General features: G+C 38.6%; 1 protein-coding gene across 1 annotated transcript; it reads right to left on the bottom strand.

Moving 5' to 3' along the window:
* On the bottom strand, positions 1 to 23790 carry LOC104127714 (kinesin-like protein KIF20A). The gene is made up of 18 exons (XM_035895846.1): positions 23659 to 23790; positions 22457 to 22531; positions 19681 to 19800; positions 18728 to 18866; positions 18444 to 18628; positions 14865 to 14961; positions 14187 to 14384; positions 13994 to 14105; positions 12305 to 12376; positions 10330 to 10476; positions 9544 to 9709; positions 8047 to 8217; positions 7251 to 7390; positions 5884 to 6049; positions 4257 to 4374; positions 4107 to 4174; positions 2352 to 2471; positions 1 to 276 (listed from the first exon to the last, which is right to left on the bottom strand). Exons 1-18 carry the CDS (start codon positions 23788 to 23790, stop codon positions 1 to 3), a joined length of 2502 nt encoding a protein of 833 aa, XP_035751739.1.
* Positions 23791 to 24119: the final 329 nt, after the last annotated feature.

Genomic DNA, 24119 nt, shown 5'->3' with positions numbered 1-24119 from the left:
TTATTCTTTTGCTTTATGAGCTAACAGTACTGGTTTTCTTGAAGAGAATGAAGCATCTTCATACTTCCCCCAGCCTTTACCAAGAGGTGTACCAGTAGTGGCTACTACTGTGGATTTCAGATTAGCCAACAAACCTCTCCTGGGTTTTTGTTGCTTTGGCTCCTCTACAGAGAAATGCTTTTTCTGTTCGTCAAGTTCTTTTTGCAGGGAAGACACCATTTCTTCAAGCTCAAGAACACGTTTAGCCCAGTTCTGAAGACTGTTCATTTCTTGATCCTATGAGGATAAGGCTGTGTTAGGTATGTGAACACTCCAAAGTCTTGTTCATGTAGTTAATTTTCTGTTTCAGATTATTTTACTATACCAGTAAACACCCCTGTTATTACTATGCCAAATGACTATTCGGTACCTATGTATTCTGAATTACTTCTATGTAATTTAGAAAACAGCAAACTACAGGGCCATCAGATCTAGTTAGAGACTAAGTCTGACTAAAGAACCCAAAACTAAAATGCTTAGCCACACTATGCAAAGAATTGCTGTTGTTCTAGGAACCAAATAAAGAAGGCTTTCCTGTCTTAAACTGCAATTACTGAAAGCAAAACTGGTCAAATCAAAACTTATAGTCATTAAGTCTGCTAACCAGGACTAAATAAATGCTTTAAGTGGGCAGAATAGAAAGTCTTAAAGATGCTCTCTAAACCTCATGGTTAACAAAAAGTCACCTTCCCATGTCTTTGAAACAATTAAGAAACAAAGTTCAAGATGACTGATTTTCAGTCTCAGACTAAAAAGCATGCAGAAGTTAATTTAATTTTCAAAGGAAAACTTCACTAAGCAGTCTTATACCTGCCTTGCTTCATTTGCAGATTACAATTGAGGCATAGATGCAAAGTGTCAAGAGTTCAAAATTTTCATGTTTTAATTAGGAATCCAGTTGATATCCGAGGTCAGATACTATCAACTTTATGAAGTCCCTGCTTTTCAAGGAAAGATTTCTTCTATTTCAGTATTAAGTAGTTTACCTGCCTATCTCTCTTATCCAGCTTGGCCACCTCTAAAGGAATGTCAATATAGCTTTAAAGCTATAGATCCTAAGGTCTTGTTGCACTAACGTTTGTGACACAGCTTGCTTGACCTCAGCAAAACACTTCATGACTAGAGTTGTGAATAGTATTTTCTTTGCTTGACAGTCATTTGTGGCATCTTTAGATTAGCAAGAGTTGCCAGAACAGTTACCCTATTGACTAAGTCTATCACTTAAACTGAAAAATTAGTCTTGTCTTACAAGACACAAAGTCAAGGAGTGAAACACAATGGCTCTGAGCTCATAATTCAGGAAGTTAATTCAGAAAGTTAGGGACAGAAAGAAGAAAAGCAAAAAAACCAACTTAAGTAAAACCACTATGCTAACATAGAAGTATTGAATGGTTTGGGTTGGAAGGGACCTTTAGAGGTCATCTAGTCCAATCCCCCAGCAACAAGTAGGGACACGTTTAACTCAATCAGGTTGCTCAGAGTCCCATCCAACCTCACCTTGGATGTTTCCAGGGATGGGGCCTCCACCACCTCCCTGGGCAACGCGTTCCAGTGTTTCACCACCCTCACTGCAAAGAATTTCTTCCTTATATCCAGTCTAAACCTACCCTGTTTTAGTTTAAAACCATTACCCCTTGTCCTGTCACAACTGGCCCTACTAAAAAGATTGTCCCCATCTTTCCTACAGGCCCCCTTTAAGTACTGAAAGGCCGCAATCAGGTCTCCCCACAGCCTTCTCTTCTCCAGGCTGAACAACCCCAACTCTTGCAGCCTGTCCTCATAGAGGTGCTCCAGCCCTCGGATCATTTTTGTAGCCCTCCTCTGAACCTGCTCCAAGAGTTCCATGTCTTCCTGTGCTGAGGGCTCCAGAGCTGGATGCAGTGCTCCAGGTGGGGTCTCACCAGAGCAGAGTAGAGGGGCAGAATGATCTCCCTCAACCTGCTGGCCACACTGCTTTTGACACAGCCTAGGACACAGTTGGCTTTCTGGGCTGCAAGCACACATTGCCCTCATGTCCAGCTTTTCATCCACCAGTACTCCCCCAAGTCCTTCTTTGCAGGGCTGCTCTCAATCCCTTCATCCCCCAGCCTGTATTGATTACCAGGGGTTGCCCTGACCCAGGTGGAGGACCTTGCACGTGGCCATGTTGAACCTCAATGAGGTTCACACAGGCCCACCTCTCCAGCTTGTCCTGGTCCCTATGGATGGCAGTCTTAAGTCCCTTAAGACTGAACAGTGGCTTTACATGTCCAAAGATGGAAAGATCTATAGATACAAGCCACATTAAAGTTGCTTTTAAATTGTTGACAAACCTTGAGCATGATTGCATGCTTTAGTTGAGTGTTTTCTTCTGCCATTTTTCTGTAGCCTTCATTAGCTTCTAGCAAGGTTTCATTTAATTTCTGTATTTTAAACTTCAGGGACTTTATAAGCTGAAAATAAAAACAATACACACTGAAGTTCAAGACAGCATGTTTTACATTGATTTTGTTTATGACTAGAACTCATACAGACACTGAGCATTTCTGTTTAATATTGAAGAGTACAAACTGCAAGATCAAAGCAAAGACGACAAAGCCTGCTTCTCTCATCCTCCTATGTCCAAACCCATCATTTCTGGTGATAAAATAGAGCTGGAGCATTCAGGGACTACTATGCTGAAGCTACTAGATTTACACAGACCTGTCAATCAAAGAACAGCCACACAAACTAAGCTACTTCTGGAACAGTCTGCTCCTTTTCAGTAAGGGTAGTTAAAAGAATGCTCTCATTAACACTATTCATATAATGAGTTGGAGCACAGTTACAAAAGACGACCTCACCTTTCCGATGGGAATATTGGTGATAAAGTCCTGAGAGGGAAAAGAAACTGAACCAGAAAAAGCAACGTTATATCATTAATTTACTTCTACAAGGTTGGAGGGAAAATATCTAGATTGCTAAAAAAAAACTCCTTTGGCCATGCTTGATGGCTGAATGGAGGGAAGGAAAAAAAACCCCCAGTGAATTACTCATCACACATGCACAGCTATGTGAGGCAAAGCAGCAGAAGGGCACTGATGGAACCAATTGCTTTAACTGCTCTCAATTCAGTTATTGCCAGGCAATCCCATCATTCTAACACTTTCTAGTCACACAAAACAATCAATACTGTATCCCCATATCAAGCATAAAAGCCAAAGTTTCTTTCTAGCATCAAAATTTGAAATTGACATCAGAAATGGAAATTATGTAGAGGTCTCAAGAACAGGAGTGGAAAACAAATGCTAGGATCATAGCACGAGACATTAAACTTGGCAAAGTTATTTTTGGAGTACACTTTCTCAATAGAAAGGGATTTAAGTTTACTTTCCATTTACATGGTTTATTAAAACCAGCTGGAACTGTTTCTCCAACCCCAATTCCTATTTATTATTAGTGAAAAGAACAAGGCTTGTCTCTTCACTCCTCCCCATCCTCATTAAACATGGAAACTAACTGTAGCCTCACAAGAAGTTCATTCAAGATATAGACTAAAAATGCATACCTAAAAATAATTATTTGTTCTCTACAACACAGCCTGAAGCTCCCAATTTCTTCTTCTATACACTATTCAGAACAATAGGATCTTGTTTGTTTGAAGAACAGAGGCATTAGCCTTTACATAAGTTAAAGGGGATAGTGGAGTTAAGTACTTACAGAAAGGACTGGTTTAAGGCACTACTTTGGCTTTAGGTCTAAACTGTTACCAGATTCTGTAACTGTTCCCCTGTGCATGATCAGGCAGCATTTCAGGAAGGAAAGCACTGAGGTTGTGGCAGCAATGTTTACAACACATTCCAGTACAAGGCTATATATACTTCCCTACTTCCAACTCACATCACGTTCACCATGTGACTTGTAAAGCCAGAACATAGCCTATCTCTGGCAAAAGTCATCCACAATTGGGCAAGGGCTTTTTTGTAAGCTTGATGCCCATTTGCAGGATTCTTCATGCTTTTGTCTACAGCACAGATCTTTAAGCATTGAGCCATGCCAGAGTTTAGGACTGTTATCCCCAGATTTGTTGACTACTAAGCAAGAACTACCTCTTCTTTCTCTTTGCATTGTTGCTGCAATCCTTCATTGGCTCTCTTCATAGTCTTGTTCATAAGATCTATAGGCAAAAGAAAAGTTTGCTTGTTTATACACAATACCAGAAGTAAATTGAACTTTGAACATGCAGATTAGATTCCTACCTAGTTCCATGTTATTTTCCGTAGTCAATATATCTGAATTCGGACTTCCTAGAGCCAACAGCCTCCCTGACTGTTCATCAAGTTGCCTTTCCAATTGCAGTATTTTACTCTCTCTAACCTGAAAAAAAAAAAAAAGAAGGGCACGTGGTAGAATTTCTCTAAATTTCCACTTAACCTGATGCACATCCTTCAATTATACTACACATATATTCAATTTTAAAATCATTTCAGGTGGAAGATGTGATGGTTAAGGTTGAGAAATCACAGTAAGGAATAACACTCAGATCACAACACCTTCTAGGAGGAAGTTACTTTACACAGGAGTCAACTCTTCCAGTCTGCAGATTTCCAAACTGTATTGAAAGTTACCATACAGCAGAAAGGAAACTTTTGTGCCTCAGTGTTAAACACTGTTGCCAGTTAGCTTGCTAAATAAGGAAGATCATATTTCATAGAATTAAATTTTAATCTCAATCTCTTTTTCAGTACCTGTCACATTGCTAGGGTGGTATTTCAGAGTGAGAAACCAAACAAGAGTCACCATCAAGAGAAGTTATTAATCTAACTCTGCTTTTCTGAAGCCACCCACTCAGATTTCGTGTTGTACTTTCCTTTGCTAGTCAGGAATTTTACATCTTAGGGATTTCATCAGTCTTATCTGACTTGCTACCGAGACCATCCTGTTCTTTGAATCTTCCCTTATGCAGTGTAAGAGGCAGCTATAAAAACAGAGGGCAATATTAAAACTCTTTTCCTCTGCCCTAACATGGTGTATAGCTAGGGCAGAGTGAACATAAAAACAGATTCCAAGCATAATAGTATTGTTTGTCAGCACCTCAATGGAGAGCTGTAAAAGCAAAAATGTTTATACATCAGTCTACAACAGAAACCCACTTCCCTCATGTCTTGAAAGGAACCCACCTACCAGCAGAGTGAGATGTCTTACCAGTTCCTGGACAGGAGAGAGCAGAGAGAAAGCACCTCTGGTGTATACCATAATTGTTCTATTCTTCCACTACAGACCTTTTGCAAGGACTGAGACCCACGGGTCTTGCCTGTTTCCTGGATGCACTTAGCTATCTATACAGAGCCTAGAAGTAAAGGCTGATAAGAGTTGCATGTGGCTAATGTGGCTCAGTTGCAAAAGGAATATCAACTTACTGATGCCAACTCTGAGCAGTTCTAGGTATAAGTACATTCAGGAGATTAAGTTCTCTGTTGTGTAAAGTTTGATTTCTCATCACAAAATCCTCTCTCTAGACCTTCAGAGCAGAGATCTATTATAATTAAAATAGCTACCCTGTACTGAATTCCCCACAAGCCCTTTCAGACTAGCTTTTTACTCTACACCCTACAGTCCCCCAAGGATCTCCAACAAAGCCAGACTGCTAAGTGTTCTAATCTTTGCACTACAGAGATAAAGATGACTTGGAAGTTTAGGTATATATTACAGGTAGTGTTAGACAGAAGATACCTCTACCCTTACGGTTAGCATTGGACACCAGAACTGCTAGTTATTTTGACTGTTCAGTGTTACATTTAGGATTCCTGAATGAGTCTGTTAAGGAAAAGCAAAATTTACAGTTAAGAGGCTAGCATGCCTTTTTTAGCAGCAGTCAAGTCATACCTCAACTTTTTCTTGTTCAGCTAGAAATTCTTCTATGGGAACATAATGGTCTTCAATTTGTTCCATCGCACACACATATGCATGTTTCTTGATGGCCTCTTTGTACATTTCAAATTTGCTCTCTAGTTTTTCTTCATAACTGTCTTTCATATCTTCCAAGCGGTTGCTGAGGAGAACATGTTAGTTTTATTTAATATATTAGCATTCTAGCCATTACAATTTGACTACGTATTCAACTGGCCATATCAGAATTATTAATCATATCATAAATAATGAAGTTAAGAGACCAAGAAGTACTTTTCTCCTTTTTATTCTCAATGATCCAACAGCTTGCACCAAGGGATAACTTCTACATGGCATATACCAACAAAAGTGCTATAGAACACATACTTAGGATCTGACAAACAGAAGTTTTGTAAAAAAAAAAATCTACCAACATGTAGCAATAGATATGACTACACCCAATTAGACCTGACATTTGAAGCATATTTTCAAGGGGTGTCTTTCATATTGGGTTTGGGGGGCAGCGTGTTTCCTCCCATTAAAGGTAAATGCCAAATTCATTTTGCTGTATTATTTCAATACATTACACATTGCTTCTCTCACAATTTTAAGAAATGCCCCAGCACTGACACAGAACATCACCTCAGAGAAGGAGCACCACTTCTGTTTCATGTGTTTGGCTAAAGGCACCCAAACAATTTTAGTCAGTGCAGGTGTTAAACCATACTGTGTTCAGCTGGTAACTTAACTTGGGGTTAGCCTCTGTTAGCAATTCAAACAGCATGAAACTAATTTCAAGAAGAGAAGAGTTAAGAGGAAGTCAATTCAGCTTGAGCAATCTGGATACACTTGAAAAAAATCCCCAAATTAGTAACATCAGTGCAGGCAGCCATGGTAATTTATAAAACAGTAAGCTTACAATGGTTCATAAGTCATCCAGGAGCGCTCAGAGATACAACTGAAACAACCTTAAGCACATGCATGCATATTAACATGACCAAGTATAAGCTTTGGAGCAATCTCAAGCCTCAGTGGGGTACCTGTAAGTCGTCCACATCTGCTAAATACTAATAACAAGTCAGGACAATCTCCGGTAATTACAAATTAAACAGAGAATAGTTCAACAGAAAGCAGCACTAGTTTTTCATTGTACCTGGGAAGAGGTGGATCTCTACAAGTTTATGTTAATGCTCCTTCTTCCCTTTTCATCAGAAGCTTTGAAAATGAACTTCTCTAAATAACGTGAGTATGCATGTCTTGCATATACATATATATGTATATACATACATATGTGTATATATAAATGTATGCATTTATATATGTGGAATCCTTTCAGTCTCAAAGAGGATTGCAACGTGACTTGCCTCCAGGCTTCCTCTGTTTCCAACAGTTGTCGGAACATTGCTTCTGCCATCTCTCTACGGATCTTCACCTCCAGAAGGAGTTTACTTTGCCTTTCTGCAACTAGCTTCTCCTTTAGGTTCTCTGTAGTTTTCAAGAGATCCTAAATTTAACACATTTCAGTTCAAGAAACAAGCTAGAAACATACCGATATGCACATCAAAGGAAATATTCATACAGACAGCAATCCACAGAGGGCATTTCTACAAGCCTATATTTTCAGGGGGCCTGCAGGAAAGGTTAAATGTTTCAAACATTAATTTCTACTGCAAAGACAACCTTTCTCCATCTTGATGGTTTCTGCTATCAAAAAGTTTACCACTGTTTTGGCTTTTAAATATTAATTTGTACAACCATTTAGCATAAACCCTACTTGATTTTTACAGTTTATTGCTATTAGCTTGTACAAGTTTGTTTTTAAAATGCTGCATCTTAACTTGTTCCTGCTGTTCCCAAAAGAACACAAATAACTAAGTAATGTTGTTTTAAACACACATATTGCTTCCTTACTCTTCTTGTTGAGCAATCTGTTGAATTCCAAATTTAGCACTTGACCTAACTAGAAAGCCACAGGCAGCCTTCCACAACTATACTTGTTCCCTCAGAACTAGACCACTTTAGGCCTGCCAGACGCTGAACAGAAGCTTACAATTCTCATTTGACACAGCTTTTAGCACATCTCTTATGTTAAAAGACTCTAATATTAGAACAAATAGCAATGGCTTTCTTGGATACAATTTTGAGTAGATGTGTATCTACCTCATGAGTCAGAATGGTGATGTCCACTTCCTCTTCTGCAGAGGTTTCAGTACTGCCAGGGAAGTCATCTACAGATGTGTTAGCATCAAAGTGTACAGTAGGTTTGCCATCGCCTCCAACTAGCTTGGGTGGAAAGTAAGCAAAACTTTTGGGTAGGATTGTCTGGATTACCTGGAAAATCCAGAGCTGAATGTATTGATTTGTCAATGCTGTCAATATTGCAGATATCAGGATACTAGGAACAAGTGGCATGAGTGCCTTGTTGTATTTACACTATATTTAATGATTACAAGAACATTAACAAAATTTTACCTGGCTTTTAGCAGACAAACCCTTCTATCCATACAAATATAAGACTTCAGTACTCTAACAAAGTGAAAATAGGAAAGATTATCTAATAACAAGCTTAACACGCTTGTCTAGAAAGGCATTTTCTCTCCCCCTAAAATATAATATTTTTGTGTAGTTTCCTGGAAAGTTAACAAAAAGCTGCAAATCCCTAAGACATTTGCTCCTTCCTGAAATACTGTGACAAGGATTCAACAATTCATGCTAGTTATGTGAAGATTTTAAGTACATATGTCATTAAGACAATATATCAGAGAAGCTGATCTTCAGTGCATGCTCTTATCTTATGATGAAAGCTGCAGCCAAACACTTAGAAAAAAAAATAATCTTTCTCTCATATCACATTAGGCATGCCATTACAGACTTGGAACGTGTCAGAACTAATCCATGGGTCCATAACAGAAATGGAACTTTATGTCATGAAACAGTATAGCTCATCAACCCACTCCCAGCAAGAAGCAGTTTCTAGGGAAGCTGAATGAACTTAAGACCAAAATCAGCCCCAAGTCCTGAATTTAGTGGGAGGCTGACAAGCAGAGCTAGCAGAAAAAGCAGGAAAGCATGTAGATTTAGCTGAGGGTTTTTTTGCCCTCAAAAGGAGAGGAGCACCACTACCTTCAAGTGTTAACTTACAAAAAAAGTCTTACGTTTTTGTTTGCTATTAATTACTTGTGCTTAGCCAAATGTGAGCAATGCAGGCACAAGATATTTCATTCAGACTATAAAATAAGAGGCTACTACCACTACCAGCTGTCTAACAAGTTTTGACTAATTGTCACCTTGTACAACAGATGCTTAACTGCACACAGGTTAAACAATTCATCAAAAGCTTGAATCAAAATCTTGCATTTGCTCAGATATGGTATAACCAGTCATATCTGAAAGTGCCCTGTCTATCCTTTACACAGAACGTCTGTAGTGTAGAACTGAACAAGCCACAGACAGCTGCAGCTATCTTAACTTATTACTGCAAATAGGTTTGAGGATGGGCAAGACTACTAGAAGCATTTGAGAGGGAAACCACATGCAGAAGAATTAATATGATGCATCAAAAGTCCTAATCACACTCAAGTCCATACAACCTGATAATTTCACAAATCAATAGGAACAAAGAACACAGAATAGCAGAAAAAGTAGATGCACTCTTACCTGTTTGGCTACAGCTGAAAATTTCATTACATGTAGTGTTTCATCATATGTGGATGCATGTTGATTAATGTTTACAATCATACAAGCTTTGCCTTTTCCACAAAAGAATGGCTGAAACAGACGAGTCAATTTGCTCTCTCTGAATGGAATATAGCTTGGCTTCATCCTCATGGAGAAAAAAATAATAAAATTGTGGAACAAAAAATTGTAAGAGGCCTGTGCAGTACTATAACTTGGGATAATTCTGTTTCTCCTCCAGGAAATGGATTTAATAGAATGCTCAATATTTAAGCCTAAGCTATTTCACATCAAAGAGCTTGCTTTTCTTTCCTGGATCTCATAAGCTCTACAACAAATGAAAGTATTTAAAAGTAAGAGAAGTAAGAAGTGCCCGCATCACAGCTCCCTAGTGTTGAAAAAAACAGATCCTGGAACAAGCCAAAGCTAAGTACAGGATTATGTGTCAACTGTCAGATGAGTCCACCTGTGTAATTTGGAGATGGAAGGGAAGAGAACAAAACAGATCTGCACACACAGCATATTACTCATATCCACACACTGAAAAAACCTTGGTAGTTTGCTGTTAATTGCCTTTTTTTGTTCTCCACAAAAAAGTTCTCTAAAAATGTTCATCTCAGGTTTCCCAATGACATCTGGAAAAAAGGCAGCTTACAAGACTTCAGATTTGTATTTTCCTCTGACCATATGAATCCCTCGCGGAAACATAAATGGATGCTTAGGGTTTTAACCTAAAACTCAGCGTGTTGTTTACCACTTTTCACTTACTTTGGATTTTGATTTTGCTTCAATGCCGCAATGCATTTTCCAAGGATATGAAGAGAATTATTAATATTTCCTGCTTCTTTTAGCCTGTCTCCAAAGGCTTGTGTTTTATTACACCTCTCTGATCCAGCCAAGTCACAGAAAGACAACCTGCATGAAAGAATTATCCAGAACACACATAAAAACTTATTTCTAAACAGTATGAAAATAGAACTGTATGTCTTCTTTCTTTGTAAGTCTAAAGTGTAAATAAGCGACTCATTTCAGCCTACCTAGATCACAGAGTAAGTTGTAATTTAAACTACACAAGTTATTTAGGGTAACAGCACTAAACTATCTTTCCATTATATATAAAGATACTGAAACAAGATTGCTGCTCCTAAGACAGCCTATTTGGCACATTCAAAGAAGTCTGCTTGCAAGCTTCGTTTAGAACTATGTAAACATTCTCACATAAAGAATTCAGTTTAGTAACCCAAATTTTGTCGCAATCCTAAGTGCATGCTTCTAGACAACAGGAATTTCTGGAATAGTTTTGAATAGTGGGACTATACTACAGAAGCACTTTGACCATCACCTTCACCAGTTCCAGCACTGAGAGGACTGCAAGGTAGTAGTAGGCTTCAAAATATGCTACAGTCTGCCTCATTTGGATGCAGGCCCATTTATTTCCTATTGCAAATAAGAGGCCAGAAGTCCTTCCCAGGTCACCTTAGAGCTCTTCAGCTATAGCAATTAAACTCAGGCCACTGAATTTTCCCTCATGGTATAATAGGTTACAATCAGAGAGAATTATCCTGGATAATCAAGGAATTTCATAATTTTTACTTAATATAAAGAAAGCACTTGAAATACAGGAAGCTCTGGGAGTGAGATAATTTATGTAACCCAACTATTACTCACTTATACCTACATTTATTTACATAAAATAACACCTTTGTAAGACCATACCCTTTCACACAGTTGAAATAAGTACATATTAATACTATACATATTAATAAGGCACATCTTTCAACTGTGTGAAAGGCTATGATCTTGTGATCTTTATCTTTTTCAGTACAAGATGAAGAGTTTTTTTTTTGCTTAAGCAACATACAAACTCTGCCATTCATCTAACAGCTGCTGCGAGCTTTGCCAGGGGAATATACCAAGACACAGAACAGCAAGGAATACAGGCACAGTCATTTCCTCAAGTTTTCTTTCCTTAGAGTATTTATCACTGTAATGTCTGACATTAAAAGGTGTTATCTCACACTGAGGTATATTTATTAGCAACTCTGCTCAGCAGAGACAAGAGAGACATCAGTAGGAGCTATGACTGAACTAAACCACTCTTGTTACAGAACTGTCCTCATTTTTCCATACCAAGCCAAATGGACAATTTATCAGGGAAAAAAAAGAAACAAAGCAGCTATCTAAATGGCTTCAAGCAGCTCCCAGCCACTTCCTATAAATCACAAAAGAACAGAGAGGTGTAAGGACTTCGCACTGCTCTCACACAGTGCGCCTACATTAGCATTTTAGATCAGGAAAACAGTTTTTAAGCAAATCAGCTCTTACTGTAGATTGTACAATGCAGCAGTCCCAGAGCACACCACCTGCATTCTTTTTGGATGCAGACTTTAATTTGTGATCCTGGAGCACATCAAATGTAGTGTGGTATTTCATAGCACTACACTGTCACTACCTCCCTATTATACAAGACAATATATATTATTTCCCTCAATTTATGTATTACTGAGAGAGTTTTAATGTTTGGCTGAAGGAACCCGTTAACAGAATAAAAGAGACAAAGAAACACTCCTATGCCTGTCCCTATCAGGTTTCCAGTCAGTTTTATGCAACCAGTGGAATTCTGATTTCCTTCTCAGCTCTCGCAGGATTTATTATAAGAAAGTTCACCAGTTCAGCATGCCTACACTTTATCAACTTTTCTAAAATATTTACATTCTGGTAATCAGCTGAAGCATTCACTTACTCTGAAACTCCAAGAACACGCGGCTGATGCTCATCAGTTAGCTTTAGCAGCCTGATTGAAAATATACTGTGACTGGAATGGAAAGAAGTCCTTTTTAATAACCACAATTATGAAAATTAGGCAGTCACTGAAGCAAAGTAAAATTTGTATGCTACAGAAAGTTCAGTACTGAAGAAAGAATTCACTAATTTCTATTAGTTACCTTTGCAATGCATTCATTCAGCAGCAAAAAGCAGCAATAAAAGTTGTATTTTGTGACTTTCAATTTCTTTCAATACTGGAAAGGGGAAAACATCACGTGAAGCCTACAAGATGCCTTAGAGAAAGAACAAGCCAGTTCACTGAAGTCTACTGATCAGAAAATGGGTACTCAGGTAGCTGCTTCATATACAGACTTGAGACAGTATCTGAACTCAGTAAATCTGAAGAATTAACTTCTTACAAATAAATAGGTGGGGAAAGGGAATAAGTTAAGGTTTGACTGTCCTATTATTTTGCCTACTTCAACATACACAGTTATTTGTTCAGTTTTGAAACTATTCTGTTTTTTGGAATGGTTGAATTTGTAACACTTGAAAATCCAGCTATTCTGTTTTAGACATCAAGCCACAAAGGCAGCGGACATGCTGTCTGAAACCAAAGAGAAAGTCCCAGAACGTAAAGTGCTCTGTCCCAGTTTAACCAGTAAATCAGGACACACAGAAGACACGCTTCTCTAGTATATATTTAATGCAGTGCTTTACTCCTCAGCATTAAGCCACAATCTAAGAATGAAGTTTCTTTAAAAAAACCCCACAACACAAACCCCACCCAAAATTTAGAAACAAAAGGAGGACACTCTAGGCACCAAACTCTGCCAGACGAACACAGTTCTTTCTGCGCTATTCTAGGCTTGAGCAAAATTCAGGTGGAATCATAGCATGAAATTTAACGGCAGCTTTCTTTAGCTAATACAGAACAGCATAACTCTTGCTTTTTAGAGAAAAAAGCAAGCTTAGTAACACCATGATTACATTAGCTAAATATACAACATGGCCCTTCCACACTTAAAGGACAAATTAATAAGAGGGCATTAAAGTCAAGAAGGCATTTTCAACAGAAAGTATACCAACTCCTCTATTTCCTCCCACCCCATCAAACCAGATTCTCCCTGATCCATCTCCCAGAGCTGGTAAGAGCTAGGAGCTTAATTCTTAAGATACCAAGTAAGCTCAGCTAGAACACAGCAATCTAAAAGCATCTAGATAGTCTAGCAGCACTGAAAGGTACTGCATGACTTGTTCCTTCTTATATCCCCTACTGTCAGACTCCAGGTTTCCATCACTGCCAGCAGTGATGAAGAACTATTCAGCCTTTCCTTCAACATCCTCACACAGCCATTCTCACTCAGCACCATTAGCATTTGCCAAGATACATAGCCCTGTTGGCACTCAAAAATGAATGTGATTTGATCTTTTTTGTCAAAAGCCATGAACGGTAACCCAAGTCCAGCTACTATTAAAGTCATAGAGCCTCTCCTAGTTTTCTTCCAGAAAGAATTCCATCATAAAATAAGAATAATCAAAGAAAGTCTTAAGCTATTAGTGAAGAGTGGCTCATTTCACACATATTCTAAAGTCTTCTCCCTTCCCCTCTTCCATCCCCTTGAAAGAGAAGAGACAGAGTATGCTTATAATTAGAGGAACAAACCTCCTACTTGATTGCTCATTCATTCTAGTACAAGCAAAGCTTCGGTTCTTGTTTCCTATTTTTAGTATTTTGCAGGCTTCTTCAGTGCTCTGAATGTTAATCCACTTTAAGTCTGTAAAAAGAGACCTTTTACATACACTTCTGATCAAAGAAATTCTGTGAAACTGCCAAGGTCACAAAACAGTATTATTACCTTTAATATAAGAATTTCCACCTTGATCCTCACAAATTCTTAAGACTCTGCGCTTCTGAGGTTTTGATGTAGATAATACATTTAATAGGTCATACACATATTCATTATAAATTTCACAGAAGGAAATCCACACAGATGCTTGTGTTCTTTGGTGTATATTAATCCTATATACGTCCAGTGGAACAAAGCTGTTCTCTGCTAACCCAAAACAGAGAAAGAGTTTGGTGATCAAACAACTCATTGATAAATTTTAATTGCAGTATATAGAACCTTCTAAAGGTAGGAGGCTTGTATATATTCGTGGTGTACAATGAGAAAAAGATATGCAGTACTGTGTGAGTTTACCCAAGAACATTCAAACTTCTCAGCAGTCACCTGTAACCAGAACATGCCCAAGTTCTAAGCTATTGCCCCCCTCTACCACAAGCTTCCAGCAGCTTATACATTAGCTTTGCAGAACTAAGCCTCCCTCTGCCCCCCAAAGGAGCAAAGCTAGAAGAATATTTTTACATTGTTACTCCCTCACAAGTTGAGCCATTAAAATTTGGTTAAAAGCTATATATATTTAATTTGTAGTATAGCATACAGATTTTCTTTTAATCCACCAATAGTTACCCACTTATTCCTAAATTTCTATTCTTTTTTTTCCCCCCAAAAAAATTTTCCACTTTATTTTACCTAGTGAATCAGAAGGAAGACTTTTTGAAGTACAGTTGTAAGAAGCCAACTCCACATCACACATATTTGTAATAGCATTTGAGATGCTTTCTGTCTCCTTGAGAAAAATAAGAGACTGTTACATTCACATGAACAGACTATAAGAATAGCAGAAGTAAAAAATTACAGTAATTCCAGTATTTAACATTTAAATATTGCAGTAGTATTAGGTGTTAAGCCCCCCTTACTATGGCTGCAAATGAGATGCTGTTTTAACACCGAACTAAAAATCAATAAATACTCTTTACCCCACTTTAAGAATTACTGCTGTCTGCTACTCCCATCAACCTGTTTTAGAGGCCAATTGCTGCTAAAATAGTAGTCCACTTTACAGTTCTGGGAAAACCAAGATCCTCTGTTGGACAGCAACAGCCCAGAATGCCTTTACAAACTACTAGTCAAATTCTGAACAGTATTTCAGTCAACCAAAAGAACTGGAGAGATAAGTTTCTTTCAGGGGCAGATGGCAGAGTGGTGGGCAACAGAGAGGCTGAAGCAGCAGAGATTCCCAATTTGCTTGCTTGTTGCAAGTCACTTTTGTAAATCACAGGCTTGTGCCAGGTCTGTTATAGCTCGAGTCAAACTTTAAGACCTCAGACAGAGTGAAATGATAGCCTCATAAAGGACTTAAAGATCTGATAAACCAACAGTCTGTGTTGGTTTAATTCAGACTGAATTAAAAGGCCATTAAAAAATCTGTATAGGTAACAGCACACTTTCTTTAAGTATACACATTTGCTGAATTTCTTTACATCAACAAAATTATTTTAAAACCCACAAAGACTTGTCAAAGCATAGGCTTCAAATTACTGCTAGGAAAACTGGTGTCATGAAGTAACAACTCCCACTATTTAGATTTCAACATCTCCACGTACTCCCTCCCTCCCCCCCATATTTTATACACTGATAGAAGCTTTCATTAGGACATTTACCCTGATTTTCCCAAACCCAATCCTGATAGAGGGTCATCCTACAGTGGAAGAGGGGAACAGATTCAAAGAAGTAAACCTTAATGCTCGAGCTTTTAGAACACAGCGCTAAGTTCATTATGGATTGTCTACTGATGCCTATGTTACACAGTATACCCAAAATGGAATTTGCACGAACAGAAAAGTATGAAGCCCTACTTTCAGATCTTCTATTTTAAAGATAAATGACAGCAAAATCATATGCTATTTAATAAATGACCATTTTGCAAAGACTGTTTATGTTGCTTAAGTAGTTACAAGTATAACCACAAGCATAGTGGTTCTATTCATTCTGTCTGTAAAGTTTATTTCTGTTTGTAAAGAATTTTCTGTTCATTCTATTTGTAAAATACAAAGCAGAATTCTAAAGCAGGATATGGAACTGGCACGCATGGCACATGTATGTATGTGAAAAATGTAATGGAATGTAAAAAAACCCAGTACCACAGTACTTGCGCACATGGTAAGTTTTTGTAAAGGTATTTCAACAAAACTGAGTGTATTAGCTATGTTTCTATACTGTTCTTCAAATCATATAACCAAATACAGAAAAGGACATGAAGACAACTGCCTGAAAACAAGTGGGAACAGGAACTGACATTGCCAGCGACAGAAGCTGACATTTAATAACAAATACAAGGACAGGTGGGAATAGGAATGCAAGTAAAGCAGCTTTTAATCCAGTAAAAAAACCAGTATTTAATCCAGTGAATAGAACAAGTAAAGGGAAGGGGAAAGAGAGGGTGTGAACCATGCCAAGCAAGAGTTTTTGCAGCAATACTGTATAAAGAACAGTAGAACATTAAATATAAGGCTATTACAGTAAGTCAAAGCAGTTTAAACTGAGAGAATGAAAGGAACAGCGGGCTCTTTCTGTGTGACATGTAAACCGAGCCTGGGAAAGGGGCCTACAGAAATCCATGTAAACCAAAACCAAGCCCACCAAACCGTATCTGCTCTCAGATTACAAGCTTGAGCGCACATCAGAACAGTGATGCTATTCACAAACTATCAAGAAGCACAGCTTCAGTACTGGGGATAGCTGAGCTATCACTATGGAAGCATTGTAACACATAAGCTAGGTCTTGTCATATATTGTTTTCTGGATACATTTTTACCTTTCCTTCCTGATGATGGAGTCTTGCTTACTTTTCACTATAGTGCATCAGTATCTAGATCACCTACTGCAACATTTAGTTAACTATTAATAAAGCCAGACTGTGATTTAACAGAAAGTAATATTTGTAAAATACAGAGTTATCTTCAAAATAAGATATTTGACCTCCCGTTCTAGACCTTGAGCTCCTGCTTGTTCCTTCTTGCAAGCTTGTAGGTTCCACAAAGCTTTTAAAAATATTTACTTACTATCCTCCTGACCATCCCAATTTAAGACCCTTACCACCTGCACATACATACACACACAGCACGAATGAGCTTTTAAGACAGTCTCAAAATAAATATGCAATCTTTAGCATCTTTTAGATTTTTCACAAGGTCTTTTCTCAAAAGTTAACCAGACTCAGACTAAACAAAGTTTGGTTCGCAGGGTTTAAATTAAGCAATAGAATTCAGAGTGAAACTTTACATACGAATTTGATTCATAGAAGGATATTCTTTCAGAGCTAACTGGAGTACTTTAACAACATTGGTATTAAAGACCACAGGAAAAAGAAAACCCAGTCAATCATTACTTCTATACTTCCCAGAATTCAAGACTTGCTTTGAATGATAATCCCAAACCACAGTAGGCTCACAGTTCAGGTTAAAAATGTTCTGAACGTAAGGAAAAAAAGCCAGACATCTTGTGACAATTTGCAACTGGGCTTAGAAGTATAGAACAGTCACACACACAAGGGTGCCCATTTTCTGGTGAAACCCATTTCTTACACTGGAAACAGAAATTACTAGATAATGAGAACAGGAGGCTGCCACGGTAAAGTCTCTTCTGTTCTACCTACAATCCTCAGAGACCAGAGTTGAGATACATACAATCCTCTAAAGCAGGCTGTAATCCTTTCAGGAAATTCATTGTGTGGCATCTCACTTCACTAGCTGTATCAGAAAAGTTTCTTTATGAAGTTACATAAATCACAGGTTTACCAACTTTTTCAATCTGCCTTAAGACGGTCTTCCAACAAAACACTCTGCCTTCTTCGCTACCCCTGCCAAGACATCGGAATTTTGGCAGCTGCCCAGAGATCCAGCCTGGGACCCTGACCTGTAAGAAGATTCACTTAACAAGAAGCAGGTTTTAGACAGGCCAGGTCTCAGGCTTTTCAAGAGCTAGTGTCACCACAGCGTCAGAACTGCTCCTCTATGGAAATCCAGGCTTTGCAGTGTTTTTTGGTTTGAACTGTGTGCTGCGCTGCCTGCTGCAGAAACTTCTTCCAGTTTACCCTGAGCTCTAAAAAGACAGTTGCCTTATTATGCCAAGGTTCAGCAAGTATTCATACTGTTGATTTAGATAAATCTAAAGAATCAATAGTGAAACAGATTTTATTAAAGATAATCTGTTAGACAGGAAGTTTTTAAGAAGCTTCATTCAGTGACAGGGAAGTATTTGGTCACTGACCTCTTTCAGTGACGCAAAAATAGCAGTTCTTATGGCTTCTTCTTGCTTAACTTGCACATCTTCTAGTTGCTTAACATCGTTGCTCAAATATGGTTTGAAGTTCATCTTCAAGTAATGTCTTCCTCTTATGTGGTTAAAAATCACATCAAGCGAGCGAGGTAAAATACCAAAATCTTTTGATGTCCCTTAAAAATAATAAAAGATAAAAACATAGATATTCATACAAACTTCTCATTGGATTTTGACTCGGTTGTTATACACGCTTTTTGGCAAACATTTTATACCTTGGATAGTGAATGTCTTGCCTGCATTTGTAACCCCGTAAGTAAACACCAGTCCATTCACTCCATTAACGTATGCTTCTATTATCTCTTTCATTGAGCCTTCAAAAAATTCGCTCTGAGTAGTTTCTGGTCCAAAGACCTTGGAGAAGGGGGAAAAAAAAAAAAAGTGACAAATGGCACAAAGAAGTTTAATATATCAAAATATTAAGCACTGATTAATAGTGACTAGTTTTTCAGAGCAAGCTGAATAGGAGATACCAGCTTAGTTTTCTGTCTTGCCTGAACCCCTTCTGATTCAACATTTTCTGTTGGGTTCTCACAGGATGCCTGTTTAATTCTGAGAGGCACTCAGGCTTGCACTTATTTTTGAATATTTTCCTACTCCTAAATAAACTACTGTGAATGCTACTGAACACCTGATGTTTAGTGAATACTTTCAAGAGCTGTGCTAGTGATGCACAACTCCTTCCTCCCTCTGTATCAGTCACCCACAACTGATGAGAAGATCAGCATTATAATGGTCTAAATGACTCAATGCCTGGAGCTGTTTGTTAAGAGTTAAGAAACTTACTTGCAGTATAGAAGGTTTAAGCAGTTAGGCTGCTAGTCTTTCAAAATTAAGTCCCTAAACACACGCTTACATAAGTCCCTTTAAACAGCTGATTTCCTGTAACACTTCCCAGATGAGGGCATTGCCTACAAGAAGCTTCTGTAGTATCTAAGCAAAGAAAGTAACAGAGCTGCCAAAGCTTCTTTGTCTCCTCTAATAGGCACCTCCCTTCTAATACAGCTTTCTTGACAACCTGACAGTAAATAATAAGCAGTCTGGGTTTTTTTTAAGGCAAGTACCACCACATATAATTCAAAGAAGAAAAAAAACCTAACACATTGCATGATATAGTAGAAAATTCAACTTTTGTATCATTACAGAAGTTAGAAAAAAGTTTGCATACTTGAGAAAAGGTGAACCTGTGCACAGAATGACCAATCCCTCTTTCACTGTTTTTCATTGCAGAAGACTCTTTGGGTGCATTAAGAATTACTGTCTGGGGATCTTCAATAGTTACACAACCCTTAAAAAACAAGACAAGGTAAACTAAAACACCACACAAAATTATTTAGGAAGAAAGCTATCTGGAAAAAAACCAAACCAACAAAAACTATTTCCATCTATTTACCCGAGCTACAGAGAGTTGCAAAATTTACATATAATCTCTCTTGAGGCGTGTAATTACTAAAGAGATACTCACTTCACATGAAAGCCAGAGTGTAGATAAAGTTAAGGCAATCTTCTGGAGCTTTCTAAGAGGTATAAAATTTTTCCAGGATTCCTTCCAGCAACTTTTTTTTTTTTTAAACACTTTCTAAACCCTGGTATTTTGCAATTGTGGCTTACATAATCCTAGCTATGAAAACAAAGCTATACAGAAATCTACTGGTTTTCCACTTCAATCGTTTTCAGTGTGAAACAAGCTATAACCAGCATAAATACAGTAAAATAAGCTGGAAGAATTATCTTCTGATTGTGTTATCAGTAACGAAGAAAACTAACTCAGTTTCAAGTAATGTGACGGCTTTTTCTCAATTAAGTAAAGGTGAGATGCAGTTAACTAGCACTCACTGACTAGCTAAGTATAGAATGCAGTATCCCGGGAAAATTTATTTTACACCAAACAGGCTACCAAAAGTACAAGCTGATCTACCAGTATAGTTTAACAGCATCTTGAAGCATCAGCTGCAAGGACTGATTGTAACTGAATCTGACATTTATGTCCAGAAGCTGGCCAGAGCTGGTAAAACTGATAATCCACATGTAGCATGCACAGAAGAAGTACTGCTTTTCCTAGGAGTCTCAGTTAACAAGTCTGTTTATCAACGGGTAGAAAAGCTCAAAGAAGCCGAGTACTAATTTAGACCAGTCACTTGCTCACTGCACCAGGCTCTAAACCCATGTACTCTTGAACGTTCCTCCCACATTGCCAGGAACAGGAACACAGGTCAGATGTACTAAATGCTGGAGAGCTACAGAATAATGCAACATCTGCAGCACATGCCATCAGCCACCACCGCCCTCACAGACACTCATGAGTAGAGGCCTTGAAGTAGTCAGATCCACAGAGCTGGAATCCAGCTGGTAACACATCACTCTTGCTGTCTCCCCCAGCTAAGTCCGCAGGTAAGTTGGCAGGAGTTGGACCATTTCTGGCACCGATCACATCATTTCTACCTGAAGAACACAACTTCCTGCTCTCCAGCAGGTGACTCTGGAGAATCACTGGCAGTTATATCAAGAGCACAGAATTTCATCCAGAGCTCTTAAGCTTTACTTGCGTAAATCATTATCTCTATAAGCAACAACAGATCAGTTAACCTGTTGATTCTTTCTGTTTAAAGCATCAGTCTACAGCTATAAGAAATAGGGCTTGGGTTCCACTTTTTTCTGTTCCTATTGCATATTTGGCGCAAAGATTTTTTCCTGAAAATTATACATGGCAGGAAGGAAAAAAGGACCTAAAAATTAAGTTGATCTCACATTTACTACAGAGATGGGAAGGATTTTGTGTTTCATTAGCTCACAGAGTCAGGTGATAGTTAAGAGAGTAGAAAACATTGAAGACATTTAAGATCTTTCAAGCATTCATAGTTTTTGGAGGCTGAGGAAAAAGCCTTCACAGCAAGCAAAACGTGTTATGCAGTTGAAGATCAACTATTTAGTCATGAACCAAATGAAGACAAGAGCTTAAAAAAAAATCTAGTACAAACTTCAACACTTACTTTTTTCCTCCCTCCCTGCTTTTAAGAACAAGTAGTTTCGCTAATGGTCAGGTAGTCAGAAACTTCCCATTCCAAATAGGAATGAGATAAACAGCTCTTAAAACAACTTGATTTTGTAAATCGATTTACCCTTACAGCCAGCTCAAATGGCCGAATGGTACCAAACCCGACACATTGTGGCAGTGCATACTATTCAAGAACTGCCTAAGGAAAGGTGAATGGAAGTTGAGAGGGGGGGGGAAAAAAAATCCAAGTGAGAAAAATACAAGGGTTCCTACTCTAGCAGATTAAATGCAACAACACATTTTTAAAAAGCAAATCAGAACTAATCTTAAATCCTTCTCTGAACAGGTCAGGATCAAGAGGTCTGTCAAAGAGCCTGCGAGGCCCTGCAAACATGAGGGCTGAGAGAGAGACTGCACAGACCCTGTCCTCCAAGGACAGCTAAATTAATTCTTTGCATCGGTATTAACAATGGATTGGGGGCAGGGGGGAGAGGAGGGAGGAGTATTTCTGTTTGTTTGCATGAGCACATGTATCTGTGTGTAAAACACTGAATCATCTGAATCTGACAGCATAAACTGTAAAGGTTATACAAAAATTAGACAGGATGAGCAGCAAGTCACCACGACGAGGTAAGCAGGCTATTCAGGCATTCCAAAGAAACTCAAGGGTCAGATACCCGAATTACTCCTAGAATTGCATAATCTTTTCCGTGAAATTCCTTCGTTTCTTGAGCACGGTACAGAGTCAAGAGCAACACCAACTTTTAAATAACATACCCAATTGCAGAGCTACAGGTGTGCACATTTGTACCAGGCAAATTAGTAAAAATTGTTTTTAAAAACAAAATCACATTTATCCAGGTGTCCACTAATTCTATTTGGAAATAGTGCATGGCTTTTATAAAACAAAGTCCCGGCTTACAGTACTAGGTGTTTTTCTCCAACTAACCTGAGATTCATGGTTTTCAAGCTCTGCTATTGAAAAGGGCCTCACTCTCAAGAAGACTTTCAGAGGTTGATACACCTAGTCATTAAGAAAACAACAGGGTTTATAACAGCTGCTTTTTAAACAGAGCATCCCCAAACTGTATCAGCATATATCTCTGACGCAGTATTTCCTATTTTATCTTACTGCCTCACTTTCTCCTTCCTTGTGAGGTTCAGACCCTAAGCTTCTTTACCTCCTAATGTCCTTAAGTAAACCCTTTTTGCTCCCCCTCCCCCCATATTCTTTTATGACAAAGCCAAGAGTTTGATTTTAAAAGAGTACACTACTGGAGGCGTAAACAGCACTGCTTCCACCTTCTGGTCTCCCTCTGTATTGAATTCAAGCTATATTTTCTAACAGCTGCTCTGCAGTACTGCACTTCCATTTTGTATGGAGCATGTTCAGTTAATAGATTGACACATTCTTAGCCTCAAGAGACTGCTTCATTACCACCACCCAGGCAGTAGCCCCTCATCTTCCCCACAGTAAAAACCATAAAACAGTTCTCAGTTGCTAAGGTGGGCTTTTCCATCCTGTATCATTATACAAAGGTCTCCCCATCCAGGTGAAGTGATAATAGCAGGAAGATTTTTGGAGGACTTCCAGCATTCTTTGTTTTCTCACAGAGCTTCGAATTCCCTACTTTGTCAACTTTTCATTCAGCAGATGGATTTACCAGAGGTCTCCACAGCCCTCCCATGACTCCATTAATCATACAATATTAAGTCACCTGAGGGAAGTCCATCAGGAAACCCACCATTCTAAAAAAAGGAGAGATGGCTGTACTATCTCCAAAAGCGTACCGCAGCACAGCATTATAGATTTTTATTTCCAAGCACTTAACACGCTTTCACCAAGGATCCATATCCTTTTTTAGCTTACTAAAAAGTATGTTACAGTTGCATTACATTTAAAGTGCAATTACTGAAGTCCTTTACTTCTCAAAAGCTTAGCACGACACATCATGTAGCATTGACCATCTGCATCTGCTACTGGCTATGAGCCATTTGTAAGCAATGAGAAGTTAGCAGAAGAATCAAATACATCTTGAGGGCAGGGAAATACAGCAGTTCTTAACAAAGAAATATTTGCCAGAATTGAAACTTAAAAAAAACCCCCAACCCACCAACATAATCATGACATATTACAAAACCAATCCACACCTCCTGTTCCTCTGTATTAGGCAATACTGTTGACTCCATAGGTGACGGTTTACCTGCTACACTCAGAAAAGAAACTGATCCCAACATATCAGATACTTCTGCAGAAACATAGCTTTTCCCCTCATCATCCATTGTTCTGTGCAAAGGAACATGTAAGAAGAGAAAAAAAAAACTATTGTTTTCTCACAAAACAGGCAGAAATAGAGAGTAAAATATAGATCAGGGTAGCTTGCATGTAAACAAACACTTCTAAAGAATGTAAGGCCCTTAAAGAAGCTTGGGAGTATGAAGGAACCTTAAACAACCAGCTGAGAGTTGGGTTATACTAAGAAACACGGGAGAGAATTCGCACCAGCTACCTCCCTTGGGCACTGCTCTCACCCGCCTGCCAGCGCCGGGCCACCGCCTGGAACCCCCACCCCCGAAAGGCCACACGCTCCCCAGGCGTCAGAGACTCGGCC

The sequence above is a fragment of the Egretta garzetta genome, unplaced genomic scaffold (assembly GCF_000687185.1).
Source record: "Egretta garzetta isolate BGI_Z169 unplaced genomic scaffold, ASM68718v1 scaffold340, whole genome shotgun sequence".
Lineage (NCBI taxonomy): Eukaryota > Metazoa > Chordata > Aves > Pelecaniformes > Ardeidae > Egretta > Egretta garzetta.
This window is presented reverse-complemented; position numbering and strand designations above follow the sequence as displayed.

Bases quoted from the DNA above. Each gene is read 5' to 3' on its own strand.
- LOC104127714 (XM_035895846.1), bottom strand. From the start codon at position 23,790: ATGGATGATGAGGGGAAAAGCTATGTTTCTGCAGAAGTATCTGATATG. The intron at 14,962-18,443 runs GTCAGTGACCAA...ATTTTTCTCAAG, and splicing joins TTTTTGCGTCACTGAAAGAG to GAGACAGAAAGCATCTCAAA. The intron at 9,710-10,329 runs GTAAGTGAAAAG...TTTCTCCATGAG, and splicing joins AAGCAAAATCAAAATCCAAA to GATGAAGCCAAGCTATATTC.